The sequence below is a fragment of the Cygnus atratus genome, chromosome 3, assembly GCF_013377495.2.
Source record: "Cygnus atratus isolate AKBS03 ecotype Queensland, Australia chromosome 3, CAtr_DNAZoo_HiC_assembly, whole genome shotgun sequence".
Classification (NCBI taxonomy): domain Eukaryota; kingdom Metazoa; phylum Chordata; class Aves; order Anseriformes; family Anatidae; genus Cygnus; species Cygnus atratus.
The window spans coordinates 119,102,841-119,117,831 of record NC_066364.1 but is presented as its reverse complement, the minus strand read 5'-3'; the positions used below and the strand labels follow the sequence as shown (position 1 = coordinate 119,117,831).

Genomic DNA, 14,991 nt, shown 5'->3' with positions numbered 1-14,991 from the left:
TTGACTGTCATCAGTGAGCCAGGGCCGAGCGTGCTACCGAGCGCTGTTTAATGAGCTTACACTGGTCCAGACACACATACACGAGTGCTGCAGTACACGGTTCCAGTCACAAAGAGACAGCTATTCCATAACACCGATACCGCGCTGCTACCGGACGCGCGTGGCCGGAGGCAGCCCCATAGCATGTGCCCAGCATCCGTCGGGCACTTTACATGAGATAAAGCTCCTTTACATGACAACACCATGTCCAGCAGTGGCTCCTTCTGCTGCTAAATCTGGCCCACGTGCAGGTGAGCGCAGTGACTGAAGGCAGCCAGGCAGAAGGTGCTGGAGAGCCGAGCAGCTGAGGATCAGCTCTTCCTTGTCAACAGCTGTGGACACCCTGAGTTACACAGCTCGCTCAGAAGTGAGATGACTGGGGCTGGCAGCGGTAGGCGACAAGTTTAAGATCTCCTCAAATGAAGGGCCTTCATCTTCTGGCGGTATCTCTGCCTCAAACATACGCTGAAGCAGAGCATCAACTGTCCTGTACCCTGAAGGTAGCGGAAGAGTCACTGTAAGCATCCATTCCCATTTTTCCAGCAGAATCGTAGAGTATCCACCTTAATACAGATCTTACTCAAAGCCTACTCCCCTTGTTTTATGCTGAAGCAGCAAGAAAATAAATGCCTCAATTAGTGTCTACTGGTATTTTGTACCATCTACTTTTATACACTGTAAGCACTCGTAAAGGGTAAGATCCTAACTTTAAAGTGCAAGGACGTGTACTCCATCTGTCTTTCAACAGACTTCTGATCCTGATGAACTGCCTCACAGAGAAGCACAAGCTTGGAGAACTGCACAGCAAGAAAGCCAGGGGAAGAAGCAGCAGGCATTAAGCTAGAGGAAAGGAGCATATAGTCACCCTGTGATCCAAGCCAGGAGTGCAGAGGGCACACAGGAAGGAGAGAAGTAGAAAACAGGCTTCAGGCTTCTTGGCAACAGCAGGACCTCAGCCACCGAGGCAGTGTTTCCACAAACTGGCTACTAAAGACAAGCGTGCAATGAAGGACCAAGGAAGAAAAGCTGCTACCAGAGTAAGGAACACCAAACATTAGAGAGAGGCCACAGTATTAGAGACTCCACAGTTCTCTAAAAGCCTCCAGCTGTGTTTTAGCTGCTTTTATGGCCCAAAGCAAGCAGAAGTGCTTTCCCAGAACTTTCCGACAGGGCTACTAACAGGGACAGTTCAGAGCCTTGGCCTCTTAAGCAAGAGATCAGGCACTCTGGCAGCAGTCACCACCTCTGAAAGAGCCTGTAGGGCCACACTTACGTTTGGAGGCGATTTTAAACACTAGCCCTCTAGGCTGTGTCTTTGTTCCAACTTCCCCCTCAAGGTTGTGCTCAGCACTCTCCATGTTATCAAGGAGTTGTTCATCCTGGAGCACCTCCCTACACAAGAAGGACCAGAAGTTACCCCAGGGACCCACACATGCACAGAAGCAATGGATTCTCTTGGGCAAGGCTAGCTCCCTGGTCATGCTGTTAGCCTCCAGCACCTCTCCTTCCCCCAGGGCAACAGCCCTGGGCTGGAAGAGCTCAGCAAGGCAGCTGCTTTACCATGTTCTCACCTTCAAGGTGAGTAATTTGTTGCTACCATCTAGACCAAGTCCATATGGTTATGACAGGTTAGCAAGAACTTAGTGAGAAAGAGGAGAGCAGTCTCATCTCACACCTAGGGTCAGAAAGAAGCATTTTCCTGCAGTCCCAATGCCCTCATCAGATGCGCCAAGTCAGCCACATCCAGCACTACCCTTCAGGGGGGCTTACTCTTGAACTCCCATTCCCAGCTCCTGGATTTTCTGCTCAATGGCTGTTTCTACTTCACTCTTCTCTAGAGAATACTCCACAAAGAAAGCTTCCAAGATGAACGACACAAAGATGCTGAAAGAAATAAGCAGAATTACACAGCAGCATTTCCCTACTGGCATCCCTTTCTTTGGCAATCAACTACCATCTGATTAGGCAGGCTCCAGGTACCCCATCTCCAGCAGACATTGCTGTAAGCCAGAGCACCAGGGCAGCACCCAGTAGAGACAAGAATAGATGCAATAGGCTTCTCCAAGAGACAGACTGGACACAAAGAAACATACAATGCATGACCCTGGGACCATCAACATTGCGCTGGCATAGGTCAGAGCCCCTCTTCATTGCAGTATAGAGGAGAGAAAACCAAAAACTTACTTGACAATAATTATAACCATCACAATATGGAAGGCAATGAAATAAAGTTTTGCAGGCTGAGCAGTCACATTGGCAAATCCATTGGCAAAGAGTATAATGGGAGTTAAGGGTAAGAGCACCAAAGGAGGAAGATGTCTTACTGTACAGTAGTGCTAATGGAAGAAAACCTGATAATACTTCTAGCAATGATATTCTGGAGAGACACTGGGGGGGGTATTGCTCTGTTGTCTGGCACTAAGTGCATGAGTGCATTCAAAATAAGGGGAAGAATGGGGCTTGGGGTTGAGGGGGAGCACGGTTCACTGAGCTCCAGTTTGGCCCTTCCACCACAAAGGATATCATGCCACTGGTTGACCACAGTGAGCTCCATCAGAACAATGAAGGAAGATGCAAAGTTGTTGAAGTTGTTCTTGCAGTACTTTCCACGGGCAAACAGAGAATCCTTGAGAGCTGGGTTTCCACATTCCAGAGCATAAGGGGCATTAGAATTCGCAGGGAAGAACTCAATCTTCCCATGGAATAATTCCATGCCAATGATAGCAAATATACAGTACACAACCTGGAAAGAGAAATGCCATCACCTGCTTTCTCCAGTGAGCAGTAAGCCCCATGGCAAGTGCAGAAGTTCCAGCAGGCTCTTCAGTTTCTACAGACACAGCAAGCTGCTGAGAAACAGCATAGAGTCTAAGAGACCCTACCCCCCCCCAAGGCCAATTACTAGGCAGAAATAAGCCAAGAGCTACAGCCCAAAAGCACAGAAATGAAACATTCTCAAATCATAATAGGAAAAGTATTTTTAAGAGATTTGAGAAACAAGATTCTCATTCAGCTTTTTGCCCAAACCATAGTTCAATTTCTTACAGTATCTGTAGCCCAGCCTGCACAGGACATCTTTGCTGCCACAGAAGACAAAAATGCCCTGGCCTCTGACCTGGCAACTAGCAGGAACCCAACCCTTTTGCACACATTTACATACTTCAAAACCAAGCATCAAATGGACACAGTTTCTTAAAGGCCTGCCATCCAGAGATCTGCATTTATCCTCTTGCAAACCACATGAGTGAGAGACTTAAAACACATTCTTGCAAAACTGGAATGCTTTGAGCTAAGTTGAGCTAAGATACCAGAATTTCTTACCAGAGTCAGACCACCAAATGTCAACATGGTCGGTACGATGTTTATCAGCGTGTTCATGATGACCCGGAACCTACAGCAAATGATTTATGATAACACCTGCTGTGGGGAGGCTTTTTTTAAAGTCCATGCTTGCTTATCACTGCCTCCCATCCAGCATGAACTCCCCATTTGTCCTTATTTATTGCTGCAGAGAGGTTGCAGCAGCTGGGCTCATCCCAGACAAGTTGGGACAAGGCCTCTGAATGCCACAGTCAAACCAAAGCACTACATTTCAGCCAGCCTCTCATACGGCTTGCCCCACAAACATATCCCTACCCCATTCTGTTCGTTACCTTTGAATGCTGTCAACAATCCTTATTAGCCTGAGGACCCTTAATATGAAGACAATGTCCAGGATCTGTTGGCTGTTGTACTTCGTAGCTGAAAAAAGAAAAGTCTTCTGCAAAATGAGCAGGTAAGTGTAAAGACATGTTCTTACATTTGTTACAGTTACTGTGTTTAATGAGGGCATAACAGGTATCCATAAAAAAAGACACTGGGTTAGTTCTTAGAAACCCTATAGAAAAAATCATTGTCCTATCAAAAAAGCCACCCAAGCCCAAAATGACAGCAAAAGACAACTCAAGACCACCGAGTTTCCCAGATGCATGCAGGCTGTTTAAGCTGCACTTACTCGATCTCAGGGTGGTATTGAGTATCGTTGCAGTCAAGGCAGCAAAGATGATGAGGGTATCAAACCTAGCATGAGGGAAGGCAGCGCTGTTAGATTTGTGGGCAACAAAGGACGGGCACTTAAACTGCCACATTACATATAAAAGTAGTAACCCTTCTTCCTCTCATCTGTGCCAGACAGCCCTGCTTCATCTCAAATTATTTACAGCATGGGAAGATTTGTTTTTCTTCATTGTTTAGTAAAAAAAACAACCTTCCCCTGCCTAACTACTATCATCACACACTGCAGTCACCTTTGACTGAGCTACCTGGGGAGCAGAGAAAAGCGCCTCTCCTGACAGAGACAGGAAAGAGCACACTGTCCTCTCACGCACACAAGTGTTTTAACTATACCCTGGTACATGAGTTAGGGTCAGGCAGCCCATCTCAGACTTCCATTTCTTGACAAGCTGGAGACAGATCTCACCATACTTCACAGTACTGTTACCACCACCATTCATCTCACTCACCAGTTCCAGAATTGATTTTTGCCAAAGAACACCCTTGGTTCGTACGTGTACACTTTTAGGAGTATCTCAATTATGTACAAAGCAAGGAAGACCCATTCTGCATAAGAAATGTAAGGGGTTTCCTCATCCAGAGCAATGAAGATAGCATTTATTAAAATGATTGCATCGTAAGTCCAAACAAATCCCCTGCAAAAAGGAAAAGAAAGATGATTCACCTCACCACTCTCAAGAAGGTAAGAGTTAGTTAATTCAGGAGTTCTTAGTTTTCTAAATGATAGTGTTTGAGGGAGGAGGCAATCTTTACTTATCAGCTCTCCCAGAGCCTGAGAGTTTAGGGAAGTTACTGCAGAGCCTAGCTTTGTTCTTGAAATCCAACACAGAACATAGGCCTTCAAGGTACACCACTGTCAATACTCCCAGTGTTAAGCTCTCAAACTGACTGCAACTGAATTTCCACCAAGTCAAGCAACATGTATCAAGCAGAAAGACTGGACAAATAAAACAGACGCCTATAAAAGACTGGGATATGATAGGGGTGCTGCAATCAGAGGGACCTGGATAGGCTGGGGAAGTGGGCAGAGGGCAATCTCATCGTGTTCAAGTGTCAATGCAAAGTTCTGCTCCTGGGGAGGAACAACTTCAAGCACCAGTGCAGGCTGGGGATCCATCATCTGAAAAGCAGCTCTGCAGAGAACCTGGGTGGTAGTGATGCAGGGGGGTGGTCTTCGTTGATGACCTGAACACAAGCCAGCAATGCACCCTGGTGGGAGCAGTGGCCAACAGCACCCTGGGTTATCTTACAGAAATGCTGTGGACAGGTCAAGGGAAGTGATTTCCTCCCCCCTTAGGGCTGAGGAGGCCACATTTAGAGCACTGTGGACAGATTTGGGCTTTCCAGTATGAAAAGACATGAACATACTGGAGCTAGTAGAGTAAAAGGCCGCTAAAAAGATTAAAGGGTAAGGTGATCTGACAGGATACTGACAGAGCTGGGAATGTTCATCCTGAAGGGGAGAAAGACTGGGGGAATCTCAGTGCATATAAATACCTGATGGGAGGGTGTAGAGAAGATGGAGCCAGACTCTCCTCAGTGGTATCCAGTGAAAGCACAAGAAGCAATGGGCACAAATTGAAATACAGGAAATTCAATTTAAACAAAAAACTTTTCCTTTTTTTTTTTAAGTGAGGATGTCCAGAAACACTGGAACAGGCTGCAGAGAGGTTGTGAAGTTTCTATCCTTACAGATACTCAAAACCCAACTCAGAGCCCTGAGTAACCTACTCTAGCAGATCCTACTTTGAGCAGGGAGGTTACACCTGATCATCTCTAGAAGTCCCTTCCAACTTCAGTAATTCTGCAATTCTGGGAAGACTCAAACATGAAGCAGAGCACTAGCACTTTGTAGTACCAGCTTAGTAAGAGCTGATGAAACAATACAATGCAGCTTTGCAGAGACTACCGACATAAGATCATCACCTTTAAGGGAAGCATTTAGTCTGGTCCTTCGAGGCAGGCCATAAAACACTTCTTGCTTTCAGTAAACACTGTTTACACTCAGCACCTATAAAAGGCCTGAACAAGTAGGACTGCAAGAGATCTGAACTCGCCAATAGCGAGTCTACTTTTGCCAAACCAGTGAGGGTAGATTAAGAGCAGTTGGTCCACAGAACATTTCTGAACACAGAACCCCCACTGTTTGAATACAGTTTACACTTCTCAGCAGGACACCCAGACGAACATTTACTTGTAACACCACTATTCTGTTTCACGTGTGAAGAGCCGCTTGCTCCACCAATCCAGGCTTACCTGTGCCTAACCATACTGCGCAGGAATTGACTCACTGCTGACTTATATACATGAGGCATCCATTGTCCCAGCGGATGGCTGCGTATTTTCAGCGTAATCACCTGGATGTTGAGGAGATCTGCTAGCTGCACAAAGGACTTCTTATCTGCAGTAAAGGACAGCACTACACATCAGTCCACTGTCATTAGTGAAAGGCAGCGTCTGGCAAATCTACATCCACTTAAGTTGCAGCAATTGGTCAAAGCAAGGCCAGCAGCCAGCACAAACCTTTAACAATCACTGTGGACATGATCTAGCATGAGACTGACCCATCTCTCCCAATATTCTGTCTCTAGCAGAAACAGACTCCAGAGGAATGTGCGGGAAGCCACATTGCTTGGATGAATCCAATAAAAAGGGAGGATATATTCGTCCTGTGCTGAGAACAGCAGGCACCCTTCTCCATAGTGAGCTTGGCCTGATCTCAAGTGGCCATGAAGAGCTGCCCACAGGACACAGCACAGGCAGAAAGACCAGCCTCTCAGGGCTTGTGAATCCGGAGAGGGAAGCAGTACGAGGGGACTAGTCTCTCTTGGACCATTACACACCGTAAGTCTAGTGCCAGAACCCTTAAATCAGCAGGCTCCTGACCCCAGGCTCCTTCCCAGTCCCTGAGCACAGCAGGCCCCCACTGCTCACCTATGAAACCCTTCTGCTCATCATCTGAGATGCGTAGGAGCAACTCTCGGTGGGAGTTGCTGATATCAGGAGCCACCAGCTTGACAAGCTGCTTCCACCGGGCTTCTCTAACCACAGGCTGTGCTCCCTCCTCTTCCTTCAGGAGGTTGAAGGCCTCTATCATCTTGCGGTGCTTCATGTAAGCAAGCTTACGGATCTCATTCTAGAGAGAATGTCAGCATTCAGGCAGCTGCAGTCACCCTGCTCCCTTCTTTATTAATAATCTTATTTCCCTGGTACAAGAACGTAAGAGACTCAGAGGAACAAATTCAGGGCGATGCTAGACGCTAGGCACAGCACAGTCAATGGGGTGATGAGAAATGCTCTTTAACAGGCAACCATGAGCCTTCCACACAGCACTCTGGAGGGATCGCTAGATTGCTTGCTACTGGTAGATGCATTGAAAAATGGAAGGGAAGACAAAGGACAGTATCTAACAGGAAGGAGATGGGGGGAGGGTGTCTATCAAAGACCACAGGATCTGCAAGCCCGCAGGTTACAGAAGCAGAGAGGATGTGTCCACACATACTTGCCATCCATAAGTCAATGCTGTGACATTAGGGATTGAGATCCTCTTCTGCATATGATCATAAGCAGGCTAAAGAACCTCATACCCTTGGGACACTGTAGCCTCTGGGAAGACCTAGAAGACTGCTTCCTGTGAAGGAGATCCAATCCCCTCAAAATAGCACCCAGGAATTTGTACCTCTCACCCTTCCATTGCAAATACCAAGCTGCACCTACTCAGTTACTGTAGAAGAAGAAAGTTCCAATTTACTTCAGCCTCCCTTGCTTTAAGAGCAAGTGTAGTGGCACAAAAAGCATGCTGTGCACTTAAAGCCAACTGAAAACAGTCTACTGCATAGAAACAGCATTATTTCTAGAACTAATCCTATAAAAAACAGTAACACACATGCTTCCTACCTGTTGCAACTTATTGGAGATACACCAGCATTGCTTATTTCATTGTTAAATAATATTAGAACTTGCAGTAATACCCATGATATGGAAAGGTGAACTTGTGCTTTTCATGTACAGAGCACCAATACAGGCTAGAAGCTGTTCACCTTCTCCACATTTTGCAGAAGAATTCCAAGGGAAGGCCAGATGCCTCTATGCAAGATTATATAAAACAGCAGGCAATTGCCAATCGCAATTCACCCCTCCACACATTACCTTCAGGTGTTTTTTGTAGTTGTTATACACAACAGCCAGAAAGAGCGACATGAAGATGTAAGTGTTGACAATGACAAAGGCAATGAAGAACAGGGCATACCATGAGCTGAAGTCAAACGCTGGCATCCTAAAGGAGAGAGAGATTATTACTTGCTGAGCAGACAAACAGGACAATAAGAGACATCTTCCAGATGATTTTTTGAAATACTGTTTTAGATAGCAAGATCAAACTTAGCCAGATAACACCCAACCGGGGGGGGAACCCTAACACTATGCACTGAGTTAAAGAAAACGCTTCTTCCACTAGGTCTGCATCCTGTGTGGAATCAGTCCCTGTTTGAAGGGATGCAAAAAAGAAAGCAGAGTTTAAGCTTCTGTCAGTATGGGTAAGTTTAAAAGTAAGAGTCTTGAGGTGAAATCTCAGTCATAAGCTGGTGAGTTACTGGCTTCAGGTGCCTTCATTGCATTCAGACCTCCCCTTCTGCTTACCCCAGGAGGGCCACATGTTTTGTTATTTGAATACCTGTGGTTCCCCTTAACGTCCCTGTTCTGTTCAGTACATCTCCAGCACTGAAATGTGTCCCACTCCACCCCCAACCCCATCTTTCCTGATGGCTCCTTCACAGTACAGACTGCAACAGGAACCCAATTAGAACAAATGAGGATCAAAAACCCAAGCCTCCTGCAAGTTTAACACAGCTGTGCAAGTTAAAGTCTGCACACACATCCCTACAAATATTGAGAGAGAAGAGTCATCCGATCACTACAGCATACTTCTTTTTAGAAAGAGATTTTAATCAAAGAGCTGGGGCACTTGTCCCTCAGGTTTAAGCTTTTATCACCTACTGAGTCTTCTGGAAAGCATTACTTTCAATTCACCTTTTCTAAAAGGTCCTCCCAGACTCAGATTCTGGTTCAGAGCATATTTATAAAACAGAGGGCTAACAATTCATGAGATCACTGCAGACTGGAAAAATCAAAGCCCTGTTGCCATGCTGAAAGTCCTTAATGTGCAAAACACAGTACTGTTCTAACCTGAGACACTGACAGGATGCACAAAAGACAACGTTCAGAATACTAAGCAATAAATTTAAGTGCTCAGGCTTAGCTGTTGTATCAAGAGACTTCTTGGCTACCAGGTGCCAGGGGGATAGGAAGCTGAGAAGAGTATGACAGCAGAACCAGAAGAGTTTTCCACAGGTGAAAGAAAGGTACAGAAGACTTCTCCTTCCTCCCCACAGATGAGCACAGTAAGTGATGACAGCTGTTGTGGACACTGATCACAGCTCTACATGGTGCTTTACACAGTTTCAGTTTTTCCACCACTAGGAGCAGGACACCAGCGCTCACAACAAAGATTGCAAGCAAAGCATACATACATGACATCTGGGCTGTTTGCTGTTGTCACCAGCACATAGAGGTCAAACACAATTTCTAGGTAGTTTCTGAAATATGGCAAGCCTTCTGCTGTCTGGAGGTTCCTAGGAGGAAAACAACAACCTGAAGTTAAGCACAGAGATCACAAATCCCACCACAGGAGCTACAAGTATTTCTATTTACCAGTAATCAATTGGAGTTGCCAGAACCCTCCTGCTCAGGAGGATCGCACCCATTCTTTCCACCCAGCTCTGAACAACAAAAAAAAATAAAGTATTCACACCTCTCACCAAACAGCTTCAAGGCCATGAGGGAGAACATGAGAAGGCTAAACATGAAGAGCAAAAAGACATAGGTGATCTCTGGTAACGTATTGCGGATGCTTCGGAAGGCTCTCCGAATCTGTCAGGGAGAAGGGAAGTGTTTAGAGGCAAAGCAGTACCCATTTTTCCCCCCTCGTCATCACATCAGAACATAACACCTATGCAGGGACAGGCAAGCACAGTAGGTCACAAGTTTTCTTTGTTGCCTGGCAGGACAGATTGTCCCAGATGTGCCAGCTCTGTTCTGCTAAAACATGTGCAGGATTACCAGGGGCTTTCCTCCTCATTTCCCCACTTCACAAACCATTTGAACTCAGCTAGGCAGGGGACAGTGGACCCCGTGGCACTGCTGAAGTGCTCTTGCTCCAAGGTACTGGTCAGGGACAAAAGTCTGCTACTCCAGGCTACCAAACATGCTCTAAGACCGAGAGTTCAACTGCTTCCTCCAGCAGGCCTCACACCACAGTAGTTTATTTATTTGCAAGTAAGGACCAGAATGGTCTCAGGCAGCAGGGCAAAGATCTCCCCGTGACAGGAGGGATCAGAGTCTAAACCATCCATCCGAACTACAAGTTCAGTTTTGAGAACAGCACAACACTTGTGCTTGTTTGCCTACGTGACTTCCAGAAATAAAAGCAAGCTAGCCCCAGACTCAGGGAGAAACAGTTTTCTTGTCCACAGTGCTGCTCATGTTCATTCCTCCAGAGAACAACATCTAACTGCTTGCAAGCAGAGACTTCTCCTCCATACAGGCTGGAGGAATCCTAGCCTGTGGACTGATCTTAAAAGAAAGCTTATTTCTTCTCAGTACAGTGTTGCTCTTTATTAAGCACAATTTTCCCTGAATCATGACATCACTACATACAGCAAGAAGCTCTAGTTTCAGCCTCAAGTCTGTACAGAGCCCCCAGTATAAGTGACCCAGTCCACAGGTACAAGAAGCCTTGTGGTACTTTGCACTACACTCAAGCTGCATCACTGAATGGACCCTTTTTTCCCATCTCACATTCTTGCTCCAGGCCACCTTTGAGAGGAACTCACTCAGAAGAGTCTAAATTCTGCCACCTCTGCCCCCAAAACATTCTACTAAATCCCCTGGATCTCAGAAAGCAGCAGGCTGTCTAAGAGTAGTTCTTCCCACTAGACCCACTCCTTACCTGGCGACTCTCTGCAAAGTTGATCAGGAAAATGGGCCTTGCAATTCTTGACCATCGAATGCTCTTTATGTTGTATATCCTGAGGGCCCCATATATGGCCAAGTCAGTCAGAGACAGCTGCAGAAGAAAGAGGAAAATTCACAGAAACAATGCTAGAAGTACATCTAGATGAAAGACAATTGGGTTAGCTGGTACAGGATACACCCATACAACAGGTTTGTGGGAACAGGCTGAGCTGCTGGATGATTTGGCCATGGCTTTTGTAAAGCCTTGGTGCATCAGACCCCAAGAAAGCAACAGAAGGAAAAAAACTCTACCACACCCACCCCAACCCTCATGGCTCCCTAGACCTAACTTACCAGGATTGCAACCACGATGCAGATATTCTTGGTATCCTTCCAAAATACATTACGAGGGGTGATTTTTGCAAAGTGTGTCAGTCGGCCAAAGAACACCAGAAGGCACAACACCTCAACCAAAGAAGTGGCCTGCAGAGAAAGAAGGGACCCGGGTCAGGACAACCAAGAACAGTGCTAGCCCTCTTCACACAGATAAGGATGCTCAGGCAAAGAAAAAAAAAAGCAGTCAATACAAGAGTTTTTTTTTCAGTGGGTTTTGCTGCTGGCTGTTTTACAGGCTCACATATGCAACACTAAGCAATAGTTTCAGGCTTCCTTTTAGTAAAGTTTCCTGCTACATGCAAGTTAAAGTCAGTGGATTTGTATTGGGTTAGGACTCAAGGAGCACAGCCACAAATACCAGTGTGGAACAAATAATGGCTGCCCTTAGGACTGCCTGTTTTCTCCTGCAACACTCCACTTCTGCTGCAAGATGCAAGAACTCCACCTGTGTCACTTAGAAGGCTGGTACTACTCTCCAAATGCAGAAAAAGCAACATGACTTTGCCTGCAGTCACACCAGCAATTGCTAATGTCAATGATGACTGCCATAGCCCCTATCTAGTTTCCAGGCCTTTTTTTTTGGGTTCCCAATCCAGCACATCCAGTATTAACAGAATGATGAGCAGCCATCAACTCCTGACCCCTTAACAACTTGTTTCAAGCAAGAAACCCTTGCTTGCTCTGCTGAGCAACACAACAGTAGCTGCATTACTGCTTCTATGCTGTCTGGAAACTCACCAGGAAAGGGAGAGGATACACAGCAGGTTCTTCAAACACCGCGAGGGACAGATTGAGAAAGATGAAGAAGTAGGTGGCTGCTCGCATAATCCAGTGGTTATAGAGATAATAAAGCCTGTAGAAAGAAGGTAGTGGCACCATAAGTAAAAGCTCCAGTGCACATACCCATGGGCTTAGCAAATGTATCTTGGAAGAGCAGTAGAAATTTCCTAAACAGTCATGAAGAAGGGTAGCAGTAGCATGTGTAGAACAGGGAATCGTTTAGAAGTTTTTGACAGAGTAAGCCTCTTGGTTTTTTTTATACATAAGTCAAGAAGTATTGTCCCCTTCAGCAGTAAAGCCTCTGGTGAATGCTAGCATTAACCATGAACACATCCAGCTGTAAGTTTCCCACAGGAGGCTCCACACAACACTACACAATAGTGGCTCCTTCAAGTAGATGCAGAGCAGATCTACAGAGAGAGCATACAGTTTCTCTGCTAACATAAATGCTGCCAACATCGCCAAATAATCACCTCATCTGCCTAGTAACCACCTCAGATAAAAGCTACAGGGCAAGCGATGATATGGATGACATATATCCATTAAAGATAACATCAAAACATCACCTTGTAAAACAATTAACATACTTGGACAGTACAAGAACTCCAGAAGCTTCATTAACTAAGACAGGAGAACAAAGTAAAAGGGAAAGGTTTTGTGGGGAGGACTACAGGAGTCATTAGTGCTCACACTTAGCTTTGTGGGCAGCCTGTTGTAGCACCTTTCCCTTCTGTACTGGCAACCTTCCCTTAGTTTTACACACAAAATCTGCCTACAGTAGTGTAAGCCTGAAGGAAAAGTCACCTCTGACTGAAGTTGAGCCAGCAGCTCAAAGAGAAGAGAGCCACTGCTGCAGGCAAAATAGTCTTGACTCATAGAACTTCATTCACCTAATTGACAATTAACAAGCTTCTAATTACTTCTGCCCCAAGCAGCCACTGCCCTTGCTGAGAAACAACCTAGCAGAGACACCACAGGCATGCAGCAGGTTGGTGGTGCTGTTGCATATGGCCAAACCAGTTCACACAGGGCTCTTCTCCCACCCAGGTCACCCTGCTACCAAAACCCCACCACTTAAACCCCATACAGGCACCCTGTGCCATCCCCCACATGCAAATAAGGGCTGGGCTTCTCATTCTCATTATCTCTGAAGACTGAAGCTGCAGCGCTTTGTAGAGTGTTTTGGTTTTAACTCAAGCAAAAGAAAGATTTTATTTTCCTCCTCATCCTTAGGATAAGTCGCATTGAGCTGCATTTAATGCACACGTTTCAGCCTGACTCCAGTTCGCTGTATCCCACCCAGCCTGACTTCTCAGTGCCCAGCCCCAGGGCTGTGGGGCAGCCCAGACACCACCCCTCAGACCTGCTGGGGCCGGCTCCCCCATCTCAGCTCTGGCTGCCCTTACCTGACCGCCTCCGGGGAGGTCTTGAAGGGAATATTTCTGTTGTACTGCGCATCAGAGACAAACGCTGCCGCCAGCAGGAGCTCCTGTGGGAGGGGGAAAAGCACAGGCCGGTGGGTGCTGGAGGCCTAAAGGGACCCGCAGAGAGAGACCCCTCACCACCGCCCCCAGCCCCAGCGGGGAGGCCCCAGCCACTACCTCTGAGGCATCCTCTGCCATGGCGAGGGAGACGCTGACCCCCGGCGGCCCCGCCGCTTTTAACGGCACCGCCCCGCCGGCGGAAGCGGGAGGAGGAGCCGGGGCCGCCCCCAGCCTCTCCCCGTCCCCTCAGCGCCCATGGGCCCGGAGGCGCTGCGGCCACGGGCCGTGCGCTGGGCGCTGCTGGCCGCCTTCGCCGCCGGCGTGCTGGTGGGCTGGCAGGCCGGCCGGGCCCGGCGCCGCTTCCTCCGCTGGCGCCAGCAGCGCCTCCAGCGCCGCCTCGATGCCGCCCGGGAGCAGCTGGAGGCGGCGTGAGCCGGGGCTGGAGGCCGGGGGCCGGCCCCGTCGTCCCGGCGTGATCGCGGCGGTGAACGCGGCTCTGCATCGTGCGACGGCGTCGCCTTGCTGCGGGCCGGGGCTGAGCTCTGCGGGGGACAAGCGGCGACAAAAGGACTCGGAGGACCCGCGGAGGCCGCGTTGGAGCTGGTGGAGACGGAGAGCGCTGCGGGGCGCCGGCACTGGCAGCCGGGAAGGGGCCTTCGCTGCGACGGACTGGCGGGAGGGAACAACACCGAGCGGAGATCCGTGAGGGGCGATGGCACTGCGCGTACCGCCGTGTTTCAGCGCTGCCGGCGTTTGTCTTGCTTCGCGATGCCCAGGCCTGCGGCTGGTGCACGCTGCCCTGCCCAAGTGCTGCTGATAAATCGATGAGAAAATAACCTTGGCGTGGTGTTCCCTAGGTGCGTTTATTGCTCTCGTGCGCCAAAACGCGCTGTAAGGGTGCGCGCGCCAAGCGCCAGGTCTCGCTATGAAACAACACGCGTGAGAGCACCTCTCCTGGGGGGGGGCCGAGGGAGCTGGGGCTGCGCAGCTTGGAGAAGACAAGGCTCGGGGGTACCTCGGCGTGGCCTGCCAGGGCCTGGGGGGCTCGTAAAGATGGAGAGGGGCTCTTTGTTCGGGTGGAGAACGACGGGACAAGGCGGAAAGGTCTTGAAGTAAAGGAGGGAGGTTCAGCCTAGACGGGAGGAGGAAATCCTTGGCTCAGGGCGGCGAGGCCTGGCGCGGGCTGCCCGGGGGCGCTGTGGCTGCCCCATCCCTGGCAATGCCCGAG

The 14,991-nt window shown here is 48.2% G+C and overlaps 3 protein-coding genes across 7 annotated transcripts in view; 2 read left to right on the top strand and 1 right to left on the bottom strand.

The window, feature by feature from the left end:
• Positions 1 to 31: 31 nt before the first annotated feature.
• LOC118257430 (two pore channel protein 2-like) lies at positions 32 to 14,020 on the bottom strand. Of its 4 annotated transcripts, XM_035565405.2 has the most exons (19): positions 13,881 to 14,020; positions 13,686 to 13,768; positions 12,238 to 12,352; positions 11,458 to 11,586; positions 11,099 to 11,215; positions 9,902 to 10,020; positions 9,621 to 9,722; positions 8,242 to 8,368; positions 7,027 to 7,228; positions 6,349 to 6,493; positions 4,542 to 4,727; positions 4,034 to 4,098; positions 3,693 to 3,780; positions 3,361 to 3,430; positions 2,563 to 2,782; positions 2,224 to 2,314; positions 1,810 to 1,923; positions 1,313 to 1,431; positions 32 to 533 (listed from the first exon to the last, which is right to left on the bottom strand). In XM_035565405.2, exons 1-19 carry the CDS (start codon positions 13,899 to 13,901, stop codon positions 388 to 390), a joined length of 2,259 nt encoding a protein of 752 aa, XP_035421298.1. In that variant the 5' UTR covers positions 13,902 to 14,020; the 3' UTR covers positions 32 to 387. The 4 variants fall into 4 exon arrangements, with proteins under 4 accessions (XP_035421298.1, XP_035421299.1, XP_035421300.1 ...); XM_035565406.2 differs by lacking the exon at positions 1,810 to 1,923; XM_035565407.2 differs by lacking the exon at positions 4,542 to 4,727.
• On the top strand, positions 13,952 to 14,599 carry MTLN (mitoregulin). The gene has a single exon (XM_035565419.2). It carries the CDS (start codon positions 14,019 to 14,021, stop codon positions 14,193 to 14,195), a length of 177 nt encoding a protein of 58 aa, XP_035421312.1. The 5' UTR covers positions 13,952 to 14,018; the 3' UTR covers positions 14,196 to 14,599.
• NPHP1 (nephrocystin 1) overlaps positions 14,474 to 14,991 on the top strand; it is an 18,622-nt gene continuing 18,104 nt past the window's right edge. Inside the window, exon 1 of one of the 2 annotated variants that reach the window (XM_050709436.1) lies at positions 14,474 to 14,620. The gene's annotated coding sequence lies outside the window, so the exon portion shown is untranslated. The remainder of the gene's footprint in view (positions 14,621 to 14,991) is intronic. The other variant, XM_035565415.2, reaches the window with a different exon arrangement.

Bases quoted from the DNA above. Each gene is read 5' to 3' on its own strand.
- LOC118257430 (XM_035565405.2), bottom strand. From the start codon at position 13,901: ATGGCAGAGGATGCCTCAGAG. The intron at 8,369-9,620 runs GTATGTATGCTT...TCTCTCCTTTAG, and splicing joins GCAAACAGCCCAGATGTCAT to GATGCCAGCGTTTGACTTCA. The intron at 6,494-7,026 runs GTGAGCAGTGGG...CCTTTACTGCAG, and splicing joins TGAGCAGAAGGGTTTCATAG to ATAAGAAGTCCTTTGTGCAG.
- MTLN (XM_035565419.2), top strand. From the start codon at position 14,019: ATGGGCCCGGAGGCGCTGCGGCCACGGGCCGTGCGCTGGGCGCTGCTG.